General features: G+C 42.5%; 1 protein-coding gene across 1 annotated transcript in view; it reads left to right on the plus strand.

The window, feature by feature from the left end:
* LOC310871112 (sodium channel protein type 4 subunit alpha-like) overlaps nucleotides 1–13,086 on the plus strand; it is a 48,704-nt gene extending 35,618 nt beyond the window's left edge. Inside the window, exons 18-27 of the mRNA XM_083782601.1 lie at nucleotides 1,531–1,648; nucleotides 2,443–2,597; nucleotides 3,064–3,237; nucleotides 4,206–4,328; nucleotides 5,665–5,940; nucleotides 8,298–8,351; nucleotides 8,432–8,573; nucleotides 9,246–9,346; nucleotides 10,133–10,403; nucleotides 10,796–13,086. Coding sequence (XP_083638727.1) covers nucleotides 1,531–1,648; nucleotides 2,443–2,597; nucleotides 3,064–3,237; nucleotides 4,206–4,328; nucleotides 5,665–5,940; nucleotides 8,298–8,351; nucleotides 8,432–8,573; nucleotides 9,246–9,346; nucleotides 10,133–10,403; nucleotides 10,796–12,012 — 2,631 coding nt within the window. The 3' untranslated portion in view covers nucleotides 12,013–13,086. The remainder of the gene's footprint in view (nucleotides 1–1,530; nucleotides 1,649–2,442; nucleotides 2,598–3,063; nucleotides 3,238–4,205; nucleotides 4,329–5,664; nucleotides 5,941–8,297; nucleotides 8,352–8,431; nucleotides 8,574–9,245; nucleotides 9,347–10,132; nucleotides 10,404–10,795) is intronic.
* Nucleotides 13,087–14,081: the final 995 nt, after the last annotated feature.

A 14,081-nucleotide genomic window follows, 5' to 3' on the forward strand; every position in this document is an offset into this window, starting at 1 on the left:
TCACATGACATGATGGTTGTTGTTTTTTATTTTATTGAAGTAGTCTTCTGTCTCAATAATCCCAGTAAATCGTGTTAAATATGCTACCATTATGACACATGAAAATCACATCAAAACTATAAGGCTCATGAGTATGTGGACGGACGCGCACGTGTGTGTGTGCAACTGTGCACGCGCTTGCGTATTTCATTCACACAGAGCATTTATCTTTCCTTTAATCTGTGACAAAGTGCTGTAGTGTACTTGGCTGGAGTTATTCATGTTTGTGACAAATGAGATCAAAAGTCATGAGAGAGTCTCATTGAGCTGGCTAAGTAGAGCTAATGAGCTGCCAAGGCCAAGGCCCGCCCCGCTCGATCCTGATTGGAGGAAGGCCCCCTCTATCCTGATTGGATGAATGCTTTCTCACCCACCACCAAAGCCGAAACTAGGTTTTTTTCTTTTTACCCCTGCAATTCACTGGGGAGAGGGAGGAACTAATTATATGGTCAGCACACTAAAGTTAAAAAAAAAAGTGATATTTGAATTAAGTGAAATCACTGAATATACGTTTTAGTGGTTAAACAGACTTTTATGCTATAAACCCATTTTTGGCGGAAACCCCTTTTGGTGTTTTAACTAAGCATTATGTTATACTTTAGCTATTGAAAAATAGCAGATCTACAAGCTCATAGCGCGCCACCGAGTGGCGCGCTACGAGCTTGTAGGCCTGCTATTTTCGAAAAATCGTAAAAATGCGGCACAAATCTTTGAATATATATTCTTTCAGAGCAAACTTTTTTTTTTTTTCCCGACGTCAGGCCTAAATGGGTTAACACATTCTTCTGGGGACCTCCTGGAACCTCCCCATGGACCCCACTTTGAGAACCAGTCCTCTGTTGCAGTGTACACGTGAAATGTGTAGATTTACTTTATAGCACATGTTAAGAAATGAGCAGATCGAAGACACAATGGAGTTTAGGTGCACGTCTGGGTGCGTAAAAGGGGTAATAACAGACAGTGTGACGTCCTTTTCCTCAGGAGAAGATCAGCCTGTCAGAGGGCAGCACGGTGATAACAGCACGGTGATAACAGACAGTGTGACGTCCTTTTCCTCAGGAGAAGATCAGCCTGTCAGAGGGCAGCACGGTGATAACAGCACGGTGATAACAGACAGTGTGACGTCCTTTTCCTCAGGAGAAGATCAGCCTGTCAGAGGGCAGCACGGTGATAACAGCACGGTGATAACAGACAGTGTGACGTCCTTTTCCTCAGGAGAAGATCAGCCTGTCAGAGGGCAGCACGGTGATAACAGCACGGTGATAACAGCATGGTAATAACAGACAGTGTGACGTCCTTTTCCTCAGGAGAAGATCAGCCTGTCAGAGGGCAGCACGGTGATAACAGCACGGTGATAACAGACAGTGTGACGTCCTTTTCCTCAGGAGAAGATCAGCCTGTCAGAGGGCAGCACGGTGATAACAGCACGGTGATAACAGCACGGTGATAACAGCATGGTAATAACAGACAGTGTGACGTCCTTTTCCTCAGGAGAAGATCAGCCTGTCAGAGGGCAGCACGGTGGACCTGAAGAAACCTGGGGAGGAGAGGGACGATTTCTCTGAGCTGACTGAAGAGGCGATGGAACCGGAGGAATGCTTTCCTGAATGTGTGTACATTTAAATTACAATACAATTTACAATTTAGGCATTTAGCAGACGCTCTTAATCCAGAGCGATTTACATTAAGCAAGAACAAAAAGCATGGCAATACATCACATACACATAAAAAAGTAGTTATCATGAAACATGCGTAAGCTAAGAACATAACAGTGGAATATATATATTAAGAAACTGTATGTATAAACTATACATATATAATTTACTAAACTATACCATATACATATATACTATAAAGTGCTATGACTACATAAAAAGCAATTCTAGTGCTGTCTACGTACCATGCTATAAGTGTATAAAATGCTATCTAAGTCTACATAAAGTGCTATCTAAGGGGCTAGGGCAAGTGCTACGGGCCATGATGGAGTCTGAAAAGGTGGGTTTTCAGACTACGGTGGTCAACTCTTAAAATAGTTATTTTGTTGAATTGCAGAGGAGGACCCCAAATTGATTTGGCCGCACTAATGTACAGTATTTTGCCCCCCAGGGACCCCCCAAAAGAGAAGATTTGTGTTTTAAAAAAATCTAAATTATTCAAAAACAGTTTTAGCAGATGTGCAAGCTCGCAGTGACGCAAGTGACGCGGTGTGAGCTTGTAACACTGAATCAGGTGAAAGGTCCAAAAAATGACAACATTTCCTGGGTTATAAATGGGTTAATGAACAGAACCATGAAAAATTTATGTTTTTCGTTCATCCCTGCAATCTAACAACAGGCCTGCTGGACCACTAGGCCAGCAGGCGCCCTGACTCGGTTGACTGTATATATATATATTTCCTCCCAGTCTGCAGGAAGCACTGTCGCTGCTGCGAGGTGGACACTTCGCGTGGTTTGGGCCAGGCGTGGTGGAGACTGAGGAAGACCTGCTATCAGATCGTGGAACACAGCTGGTTTGAGACCTTCATCATCTTTATGATCCTGCTCAGCAGTGGGGCTCTGGTATGGCCCCTTGACACCGCTCTGCTCAAGTAAAACACACTCCCTAAATAGTAAATGGTGCATTTATATAGCTCCTTTTATCCAAATTCACCCGTTCACACACACATTCATACACCAATAGCGGAAGAAACCATGCAAGGGACCAACCTGCACATCGGGAGCAATAGGGTTTGATAACCTTATATTATGAAAGTTTTACTTCATTCTACATTGCCATGTCTATACAGTACACCTACTGTACTGCATCATTCAACAACTTATTTCTAAACCTCTCAAATAACAGATTTCTTGATTTATACCTATAAATGTATAGCTTAAAAGAGCATAATATACAGTCATATTAAATAGCAGAGAAACATGAATCCTTTATACGATTAGTTTCATCGTCATCGCCATCACCTTTTACAATGATTATATCTAACATGCTCTTGTTTTCTTGGCTTCTCACCTTCCATGGTCTCTGCAGGCATTTGAAGATATCTACATTGAGAAGAGAAAGGTTATAAAGGTGGTGTTAGAGTATGCAGACAAGCTCTTCTCCTACATCTTTGTCCTCGAGATGTTCCTGAAGTGGATTGCATACGGCTTCAAGAAGTATTTCACTAACTATTGGTGCTGGCTGGACTTTCTTATCGTGGACGTAAGTGAACTTTGTAATGTTATGCCAAATTTACCGCTCACCAGACAGTGGCCTTGTGGTTAGAGTGTCCGCCCTGAAACTGGGAGGTCGGTGTTCGATCCCCGGCCGGGTCATACCAAAGAGTGTAAAAATGGGAACCAAAGCCTCCCTGCTTGGCACTCAGCATCAAAGGGTTGGATTGGCGGGGTCAAATAATCTACTAATCAAATGATTCCCAAGCGCGGCACGGCTGCAGCTCAGCGCTCCTTGGCTGCGGCTCACTGCTCCAAGAGATGGGTCAAATGCGGAGAACAAATTTCACTGTTTCACGTTTCAATTAACATGTGTGACAAATCGTATGACTTTGACGTATTAGCAGTGATTGCCTGACGAATATTCAAATGACTGCCAATATCTTGCTCTGACAGTAACATTTAACAAGTTAGACATTTTGACTGGGCCTTCCCTGGCCCTGTGTGCTTTACCATAAAACTACCATGTATACTGCATTTGGAGCCTTTTCTTTTCAATTCACATTTTGTATTTGAGAATTGGCATTTCAGAAGAATGTGTTTCTCCCCATTTCTTTCTCTTATTTTATTTTTACTGTGCTCAAAGCAAGTCGCACACTAATTACACTGCCTTACAGCCTTGATGAAAAGAGATAATATTCTGAAAACATTCCTGTAAAATGTAAAAAATATTTTTTTACTTTATTATTATTATTATGTTTTTATTGTTCACATAATTTCACATTTAGAATCCATTAGACACTACAGTACAAGAACAGAAACAGTTAGAGACGAGACTAAATTACTCACCTGACCTAGATGATCTACAATAATAGAATGGTAGACAACTAAGCCAAGTGACACAGATCTCTTCTTATTGTCCATTAGCCAAAGGCTGCTTCTGCTTTGAACTTGACCATTACATTTTTGTCAATGTAATGAACCTCACAGTTTTAATATATTTCTGTAACCCCCCAGGTGTCGTTGATAAGCCTAGTAGCAAACTCACTGGGATATTCAGACTTTGCTGCAATCAAGTCCCTCAGAACCCTCCGAGCTTTGAGACCTCTACGAGCCCTGTCCAGATTCGAGGGCATGCGGGTGAGTCATGCTCTTCTCGCTATCGATGTCTTACTTTTCAGGAAAGGGAGAGAAGGTTAGCCTGGCATGCCAGGCCATTTATGTTGTTATTTAGCAGTTCAGACTAGGGCTGCACGATATGGACAAAAATTCATATCACGATATATATGGCAGATATCTCGATATCGATACGATATAATATATATCACGATATATAGGGCAGATATCTCGATATCGATACGATATGATATATCGTGCAGCAACATATTTTCTTAATGGCCGTGGCTAGCGATTCAGGGCTGGAGTCAGGCTACAACAGGACAGAGGGACAAACGGAGTGATGGTTTATTTTCCAAGGGGCACAGGCTAAAACAGAGGGCTGGCTTTAGAAGTGGACGATATATCGATATCGCGATACCGTTGCCTTTTTGCGATACTGATATTGTGCATGTTCATACCTCGATACCGATACGATAACGATATATTGTGCAGCCCTAGTTCAGACCCAAACTGCTCAATTCTGCTGGCTAAACCTATGACCTTCCAGACCACTAATCCGTCTCTCTCTGCTCATGTGCCAGTAGATCACAAAGGCTGAGCAGGTAGATCACATGACATGTATAACATGTAAAGAAAATATATATATAAAAATCATCTGCCACTTGAATTTAGTTGACTTCAAACATGGCCTGACAGCTCAAATCCACAATGCAATACTTTGTGTTGCGCACAAACGTCAGTAGCATTACATAAGTTATACAAAACATAACGGTACCAATTACATTTTCCCCCTCTAATATTTTCCATTCCGAGTGTGTTTGTCTTATTACTGTATTAAACATTCCAAAGCCCCTTCAGGTACATTGTTTGTAAACTATTTTCAGCAATGGGGTAATCATTTTTTGGGTGGGTAGATCTTGTTGAGCTGGACATTTTTTCAAGTCCAAAAAGTGCGGTCACCCCTGTGGTCAACGCTCTCATCGGAGCCATCTATAATGTATTGTTTTATTCATCAGGTGGTGGTAAACGCTCTCATCGGAGCCATCCCCTCCATCATAACGTAGCATAATGTGTTGTTTTATTCATCAGGTGGTGGTCAACGCTCTCATCGGAGCCATCCCCTCCATCATAACGTAGTATAATGTGTTGTTTTATTCATCAGGTGGTGGTAAACGCTCTCATCGGAGCCATCCCCTCCATAGTATAATGTGTTGTTTTATTCATCAGGTGGTGGTCAACGCTCTCATCGGAGCCATCCCCTCCATAGTATAATGTGTTGTTTTATTCATCAGGTGGTGGTAAACGCTCTCATCGGAGCCATCCCCTCCATAGTATAATGTGTTGTTTTATTCATCAGGTGGTGGTCAACGCTCTCATCGGAGCCATCCCCTCCATCATGAACGTGCTGCTGGTGTGCCTCATCTTCTGGCTCATCTTCAGCATCATGGGGGTCAACCTGTTCGCCGGCAAGTTCGGCAAGTGCGTGAACCGCACGGGCTTCCTCCACAACGCCTCCGCGGTCAACAACAAGTCCGACTGCCTGAACGTGAACGACAGCGCGCACTTCTACTGGACCAAGGTCAAGGTCAACTTCGACAACGTGGGCCTCGGCTACCTCTCCCTGCTGCAAGTGGTGAGCGTCCTGTGCGGTCCACCGTATAGTCTCGCATAGCCCTGGTCCAGTGCTTACAGCAAGTCTCTCTCTTGACGCCCTGTGGAAGTCCCTTCCGCAGCCCTCTGGTGATATTCTTACTCCCGTGCGCGGGTTTTCAAATCCCAGCAAATAAACAAAACGACGTAACTACTCACCGAAACAAAGCCTGCTAGACCTTGGTAAAAGTCTATTCTCGTAGCTGGGCAGCATCTCAGGTCCCCAGTTTCTCTCTAAAATGCACTATTTTAATCATTACATAAAATGAATCCAACCAGATCGGCGCAGGCAAAACCCGGAAATGCCGTAGTAGAAGAAATGACTCAGGGTACATTGCGTTATTAAAATGGCACAAAGTGCATTTTAGAGAGAAACTGGGGACCTGAGACGCTTCCCAGCTACAAGAATAGACTTTTACCAAGGTATAGCAGGCTTTGTTTTGGTGAGTAGTTACGTCGTTTTGTTTATTTGCTGGGATTTGAAAACCCACGCACGGGAATGAGAATATCACCAGAGGGCTGCGGAAGGGACTTCCACAGGGCGTCAGAGAGAGATTCGCTGTAAGCCCTGGACCAGGGCTAAGTCTCGCATTGCCAGACTGTTATTAATTTTCAATTGCTTCCGTCATACAGTCTGCAGCAACGGAAGCTCTTATCATGAGTATAATATAAAGCAGAGGGGCGCCCGCTGGCCTAGTGGTCCAGGCGCATGCCACATCATATAGGCTCTGGCCTGTCAGCGTGTCGCGTGTTTGAGTCCCTTTCATGACGACCTTTGCTGCATGTCTCTCCCCTTCTCTCTCTCTCCCTCTTTCCTGTCTATTTTCACTTGATAAATACTTTTAAATACAGAATTGTACTTAAGTACAATACTTAAATATATGTACTGTATTTGGTTACTTTCCACCACTGAAAACCATCAGTGTATTCTATTAGCATATCTAGAATTAGCTTCTTTCTTTCTTTCTTTCTTTCTAAACTCTTGGAGCTAAATGCACACCGACTGAGGGTTTGACTGTGTACCTGCTAAATGTCAGCGTCCATCAACCACTTATTATCAAGCACTGCAGCTATTCTTGGCCAGCGCATTTTCCATGACCAGATCCTGGTGCTCTTGAAGGACACCACTCAAATTAACTGGTGTGGCAACCAAGCAACAGGATGCTTTTCGCTGTCCCCCCTGTCCCCCCTGTCCCCCCCCTGTCCCCTCCAGACCACACTCAATAAAAGCCTTTAAGTTGCCTCCAGAAATAGCCTGGCTCTCAAGATATTTGCAAAAAGCTGGTAATTGTGGGCCTGTGAGGCATACAAGTGAGAACTGATTGTCCTGACTTGGGTTTTGAGACGCCGTTCATATGGCTGTGAATTTGTGGCGCCCCCCAGGGGTAAAACTCTGAACCACGAGAGACAGGAATACAAACGGCTTCCTCCTGTGCATGCAGTGTATAATATAAGCTGTGCAATATTATTGATATATTGCTATAGATTATACTGTATATATTTACAATATTGTTCATAAATCATAATTCATATTGCTCACACTGCAGTGCTCAGCACACACTTGGTGTCACTCTATGTTATATCATATTTTCTTTTTACCTAGTATATACTATAGTTACATTATTCTTATCTTATTTTTGAGTGGTGCAACCACTCCTACAACCAGCAATGTCCGTGTACCTGTTTACCTACCTGTATAAGTGAGCACGAGTATGTTAGCCTGGTTAATAAACCAGACCGAATCAGCCGTTGGCAATAATAAATTGCCTGCCGGCGGATTACGGTCCGGATTACGGTCAATTGTACGCCCATTTCCTACACCAGAGAAATGGGGCGGCCAATCGGGACACGGTATGCAATATAGGGGCGGGCTTTGGTACAGTGACTTTCAATGCTTGAGACCTTTGACTGACAGTAGCTCTGACCAATTGCGTCAAAGAGAAAATGTTTCAACCCGCCCCCCTGGAAATGAAATCCAAGCTGAGCCTCCCCAGACTAATATCCCGCGGTCCGTGCGATATTAGTCTGGTTTATTAACCAGGCTACGAGTATGTGACTTATTAATACCAGTAGGGGGCGCCAGAAACAGAGAGAGGGGTAGTGCTGTGTCTCTAGGGGGGAATTGCACCACTCAGTTCACACGTGTGTGATTTTTCTTATTTAGGCTACTGCATTCTACGATGTATCTTCATATGAGAGTAGCCTATTTGAAGCTAAACTTTTAATGACATCTTTGTCATTCACATGCTGCCATGCAGTACTGAAACCAGGATGTTGTTGATTACCAATGCATTTCTGGCATAACGATCTCCAATGACATCTAATGTTACTTTGTCACAGGCAACATTCAAAGGATGGATGGAAATCATGTATGCAGCTGTTGACTCCAGAGGGGTGAGTATGACCACTCACTTCCAAGACTATAACAAGTTGTCCGGACAATGTAATGACATGGAAACTGCTTTCATTTTCAGGTGGAAGAACAACCGATCAGAGAAATCAACCTCTACATGTACCTGTACTTTGTCATCTTCATCATATTTGGCTCCTTCTTCACCCTCAATCTCTTCATCGGTGTCATCATCGACAATTTCAATCAGCAAAAAAGAATGATGAGTATATATTGCCCCCACACACACACACACAGAACAGATGTTTGCAAATTATTATTAAGGCATATTTTCGTCCAGTTTTCGGTGAAGAGGTTAGTAAAAACGGGGCCTGACGTCATGTTGTAGTTTTCAGTGGTCACGTCCTCTTCACCGAAGAGCGTTTCTTTTAACCCATTTTGGGCGGGAACCCCTTTTGGTGTTTTAAACATTATGTTATAATTTAGCTATTGAAAAATAGCAGATCTACAAGCTCATAGCGTGCCACCGAGCGGCGGCACAATCCTAACGAAAAAGCGTCAACCTACCTCTAGAACCCTGGATTGTATTGTATATTGTATCACCGCTTTGATTTCAGTCTGTGCTTCTCCAAATAAAGGGGAAGAGGGATATAATGTTTTGCCAGTTCGTTTTTGCCAGTTAATGTTTTGGCTGTCATACTGTGAATCAAACTTGCATATTGTCAGAGTAATTATGCTGACACACTCGCATAAAAATGCCTGAATTATGTTGGGTACTTCACCACTCCAAACAAGAGGCCTAAGACTTTATTTAACCACTTGCACATATTTCTGTAAAAGAAAAATGGCCAACCTTGGCCAACATCAAATAAGAAGAGGAAGAGGAAATGTGATTATTATTAAGTAATAATGTTAGATTTCTTTGCCTACTTACTTAGGTGGACAGGACATCTTTATGACCGAAGAACAGAAGAAGTATTATAATGCTATGAAGAAGTTGGGATCCAAAAAACCTCAAAAGCCTATACCACGGCCAGGGGTAAAAATGCCATTTGTTATTGCATAATCGTTTATTGATACATTTTTCTTTTGATTTCTTCCATGAATCATTTCTCACGTTATCGAAGTAACCTCCAATCGTGCACATTGCTATGTCAATTAGATCTGCATGCACCATCAGTTACCTTCCTAATCCAGTGGTTCCCAAAGTGGGGTCAGGGGACCCTCAGGGGCCCTTGAGGGAGTTCCAGGGGGTCCCCAGCTAAATGATAATGAATAACCAAATGTACAAATGGAAACACTGATGGTACTTAACAGTGATTTTACAATATAAATTGGTGTCCCAGAGATAGAAATGCCATTAAATGGGAGACCGTAGCCTAATTCAGGTCAAACTGGGGGTCCTTGAAATGAAAATGGTTGAAAATCCACTGCTAGAGCCGTATAAATCTTCTCTTATGGGGGGGGGGTCCTTGGCATATATTTTCAAATGGGGGTCCACGGGCTAATGAGTATCATTTTGGGGGTCCTTGACATGAAAAAGTTTGGGAACCACTGTCACCCCGTTTTAGTGTTAGCATTATGCTATGCTTTAGCTATTGAAAAATAGCAGATCTACAAGCTCATAGCGCGCCACCGAGTGGTGTGCTACGAGCTTGTAGGTCTGCTATTTTTGAAAAATCGAAGAGCGACTGACTTTTTTAGAATCTGATCTCAGGTCAGAATGGGTTCATCAGACCAGCGTGTGTCCGGCGGAAACCTCGTATGAATCTGATCTCAGGTCAGAATGGGTTAATGGATCAACTCACTCTCTTTGTGTCTCCAGAACGTTGTCCAGGCCTTCCTCTTCGACCTGGTGTCCAAGCAGGCCTTTGACATCATGATCATGATGCTCATCATCGTCAACATGGTGACCATGATGGTGGAGACGGACGAGCAGTCGGAGCAGAAGCAGGCCGTCCTCAACGTCCTCAATCTCATCTTCATCGTCATCTTCACCACCGAATGCCTCGTCAAGATCTTTGCCCTCCGCTGCTACTTTTTCACTGTTGGATGGAACATTTTTGACTTTGTGGTGATAATCCTCTCTATTGTGGGTAAGTAAATACACAACGCACGCACACGCACACACAGTCACGCACACACACGCACATGTACGTGTGTACGCACACTCACACACAGCTTCCTCCTGTGCATGCAATATTATTACTTTATTTCTGTTACATTATTACTTTATTTTTATTATATTTATTTACATTATACTGTACATCATGCCTTGTCTCATCACAGCTTCCAATAGCTAGCTATTAACTTCAGTAACATACTGTTTATGCTTATTTATTTTTATGCCAACAATGTTATAGATGTTAGATATTATTCAGATTTTATAATATCTCATTTTGAAATGAAAGGCTTCATATTGTATTATATATCACTGTAAAACAGTTAAATCTTTTGTATTCTCTCTGATTTCCACTTCTCATTTCAGGGATTGTTCTCGCTGACATCATCGAGAAATACTTCGTATCTCCAACTCTGTTTCGAGTCATCCGCCTGGCGAGGATAGGACGCGTCCTTCGACTCATACGCGGAGCCAAAGGAATAAGGACTTTACTGTTTGCCTTAATGATGTCCATGCCAGCACTGTTTAACATTGGCCTCCTGCTGTTCCTAGTCATGTTCATATATGCTATTTTTGGTATGGCGAACTTTGCCTATGTGAAGAAACAAGACGGAGTCGACGACATGTTTAACTTCGAGACGTTCGGCAACAGTATGATCTGCTTGTTCCAGATCAGCACGTCGGCGGGGTGGGACAATCTGCTGAGCCCAATCATGGCCACATCTCCAGAGTGCGACACACACTTTGTCAATACCGGCACAAACACCCGCGGGAACTGTGGCAACCCCTCCGTGGGCATAGCTTTCTTTGTCAGTTATATCATCATTTCCTTCCTGATCGTGGTGAACATGTACATAGCCATAATACTGGAGAACTTCAGCGTTGCCACGGAGGAGAGCTCAGAACCGTTGAGCGAGGATGACTTTGAGATGTTCTACGAGGTGTGGGAGAAGTTCGACACGGAGGCGAGCCAGTTCATCGAGTTCGCCATGCTCTCGAACTTCTCCGACACGCTGTCGGAGCCGCTGCGCATCGCCAAGCCCAACAAGATTAAGCTCATCGCCATGGACCTGCCCATGGTAAGTGGGGACAAGATCCACTGCCTGGACATCCTGTTTGCCTTCACCAAACGCGTGCTGGGAGAGTCCGGCGACATGGACGCCCTCAAGCAGCAGATGGAGGAGAAGTTCATGATGAACAACCCCTCCAACGTCTCCCACGAGCCCATCACGTCCACACTGCGTCGCAAGCTGGAGGAGGTGTCTGCCGTCGTCATCCAGAGGTGTTATCGGAAGCATCTGGTCTGCCGGCAGATGAAGCAGGCGTCCTACCTCTACAGACGAATGAACCAAGAGACCGCGGAGAGCGCTCCTGAAAAGGAAGGCCTTATAGCCTGCATGATGCAGGAGCACTATGGACCAGTGGAAAGAACCGAGGCCATCCTGATCTCCTCGCCACCTTCTTATGATAGTGTGACAAGGGCAGCAAGTGGCCTCTCTCATTTAGACAGATCTGTTTCCAGAGACTTTGAACCCGGAGAACAAGGCCATTCAATTGAAAGATACGAGGAGACTTTCCTCTGAGATGTCAGAGTTTTCTTTGGTGGGTCTTTTTGATTTTCTTCTTCAACAGAACTCATGGTCAAGGAGATGGATTTTTTTTTTATTGGTAAATGAAATATGCAAAAATATTTTTTAAAGCAATCCAGAGCCTCTATATCAACTGAACAACCCCATGGAGAGGTTTTGTTGGATACACAGAAAGGACCTCAGTGAAAGAAAAACATGATCTTCTTCAATCTGTCGCCCTCTTGAAATGCAAAATTGTTCATTTCCATATGGATCATACTGCAATTTTATTTTTGTTTGCATTATTAGCGTTATTGTTTACCTAGTAATGTGCATTAATTTACATTACTACATGAACTCTGGCGACAACTTCAATGGCTACAAGGCAGACTAATGTAATTGTTGCCGTAGGTTGCATAAGGTTTTCATGTAGACTACAACATGTTGAGCAAAAAGAGAACAAACTCTTGGCACGTAAAAGAATAAATGTAAAACACAACTGTGTGTTATATATAACAAACGGCTTCCTATTATTAATTATACTGCAGTTAAAGTGTTGCATATTCAATTAGTATATTTATTTAGCTAACTTGTCCCCTTCTGTTTTCTGCTGGCACTTTTACTGGTAATTCACTTGAGGAACTATGAATACAGTCATATACAGTCAAATACATATATATTTTTTCCTGGTTAGTAAAATATTCACATTTGTGATTGCATTTTTTGTAATATAGTATATTTGCACTAGGAAAATATAATTTTCAAGATTGTAAGAGAGCGCTAACATAATTTGGGTCATTATGTGCCTGATCTGCCCATTTATTACATAGATACTCTTTGTCCATTTAATTTGATTTAATGCATGTTCATTGAAATGGTGGGAATGCACTATATAAGGTCATTTTGTAATTGTATGTATAAAGAGGTTTGAGGGTGTACTTTATAGGCATAGATATGTAAAACTATTTTTTACCAAGCTTTTGTAATGCATTTATATTGACAAAACATTTCAATGACAAGAAAGCCACAAGTAATATGCCCAGAGTTATCAAATTATAAGCATATATTTCAAGTTCTATGAGATGTTGTTTGTATTATTATTACATTTAGGTCAGACATTTCATGAATTGTTTCATAAAATGGTAATAAAACCTTTTTCCATATTTGTGGGTTTTGATAACCGTATCGCAACTACAGTAGGGATGATGACTTATTTTAGCTCAACATACTGTCCTCAAGGCTTAAACAAGTAGTTTCTATCAGTGTTCATTATTTAACTACAGTATGTTCAACAACACATTGGAACTGAGAGTGAAATACTAATAGAAATTCAGCAATTGTTTAAAGAGTCAAAATTCTCACAATAGAAAAACCATGCAGTTATGACCTCATTACTTGGCAGATGCTAAATCCCTCGCTGAGTCCATGGGTATGAAAAAAAAGGCAAAAAAAAAAGCATGACATCTGTTCACAAATCTGTAGCTGAATGTCCTTGTTAGTCTGTTTCCCTGGCCCTATACAGCAGGGGGTCTGGGACCCCTAGTGGGTCCTCAGAGTTACTGCAGAGTTACTATAGGGGGGTGTTTGGGGAAATGGAATTTTCTAAAAAGAGGTTTTGGTGAAAGAATAACAGCCCACCCATCTGACCACTAGATGGGTGGGCCATGAATGCTTTTGAGTGGGCCCTCATCCAGGGCTGGGAATCACTGACCAATATGTCTGATAGCCTACTGTACTTTGTAAGCACATGCATACAAGCATTGTGCATAAAGATCCATAGTCATTAAATAGTAATGAAGGTGAAGGTAGGCCTAATGCAATGTGACACATAAAGAAATCACCCAATTGCCAAATGTCCTCCCTCTGGTCGTTAGGATGGTCAAATGAAATCCAACTCCCACCAGCTGCCGGGATAGAGGGATAATCTGTGTATTAAAAAAATAATATCAATTGTTTTAATTACATAGGCCTCCTACACACACACACACACACACACACACACACACACAAAATTATGTTTGTTAAATTGATGGTTTTAGTGTTTCTTCCAGGGGGATGAGAGCTGGAGGCAGCCTGGAGCTCAG

Source organism: Protomyctophum parallelum (assembly GCF_964188405.1).
Source record: "Protomyctophum parallelum genome assembly, chromosome: 14".
NCBI classification, from domain to species: domain Eukaryota; kingdom Metazoa; phylum Chordata; class Actinopteri; order Myctophiformes; family Myctophidae; genus Protomyctophum; species Protomyctophum parallelum.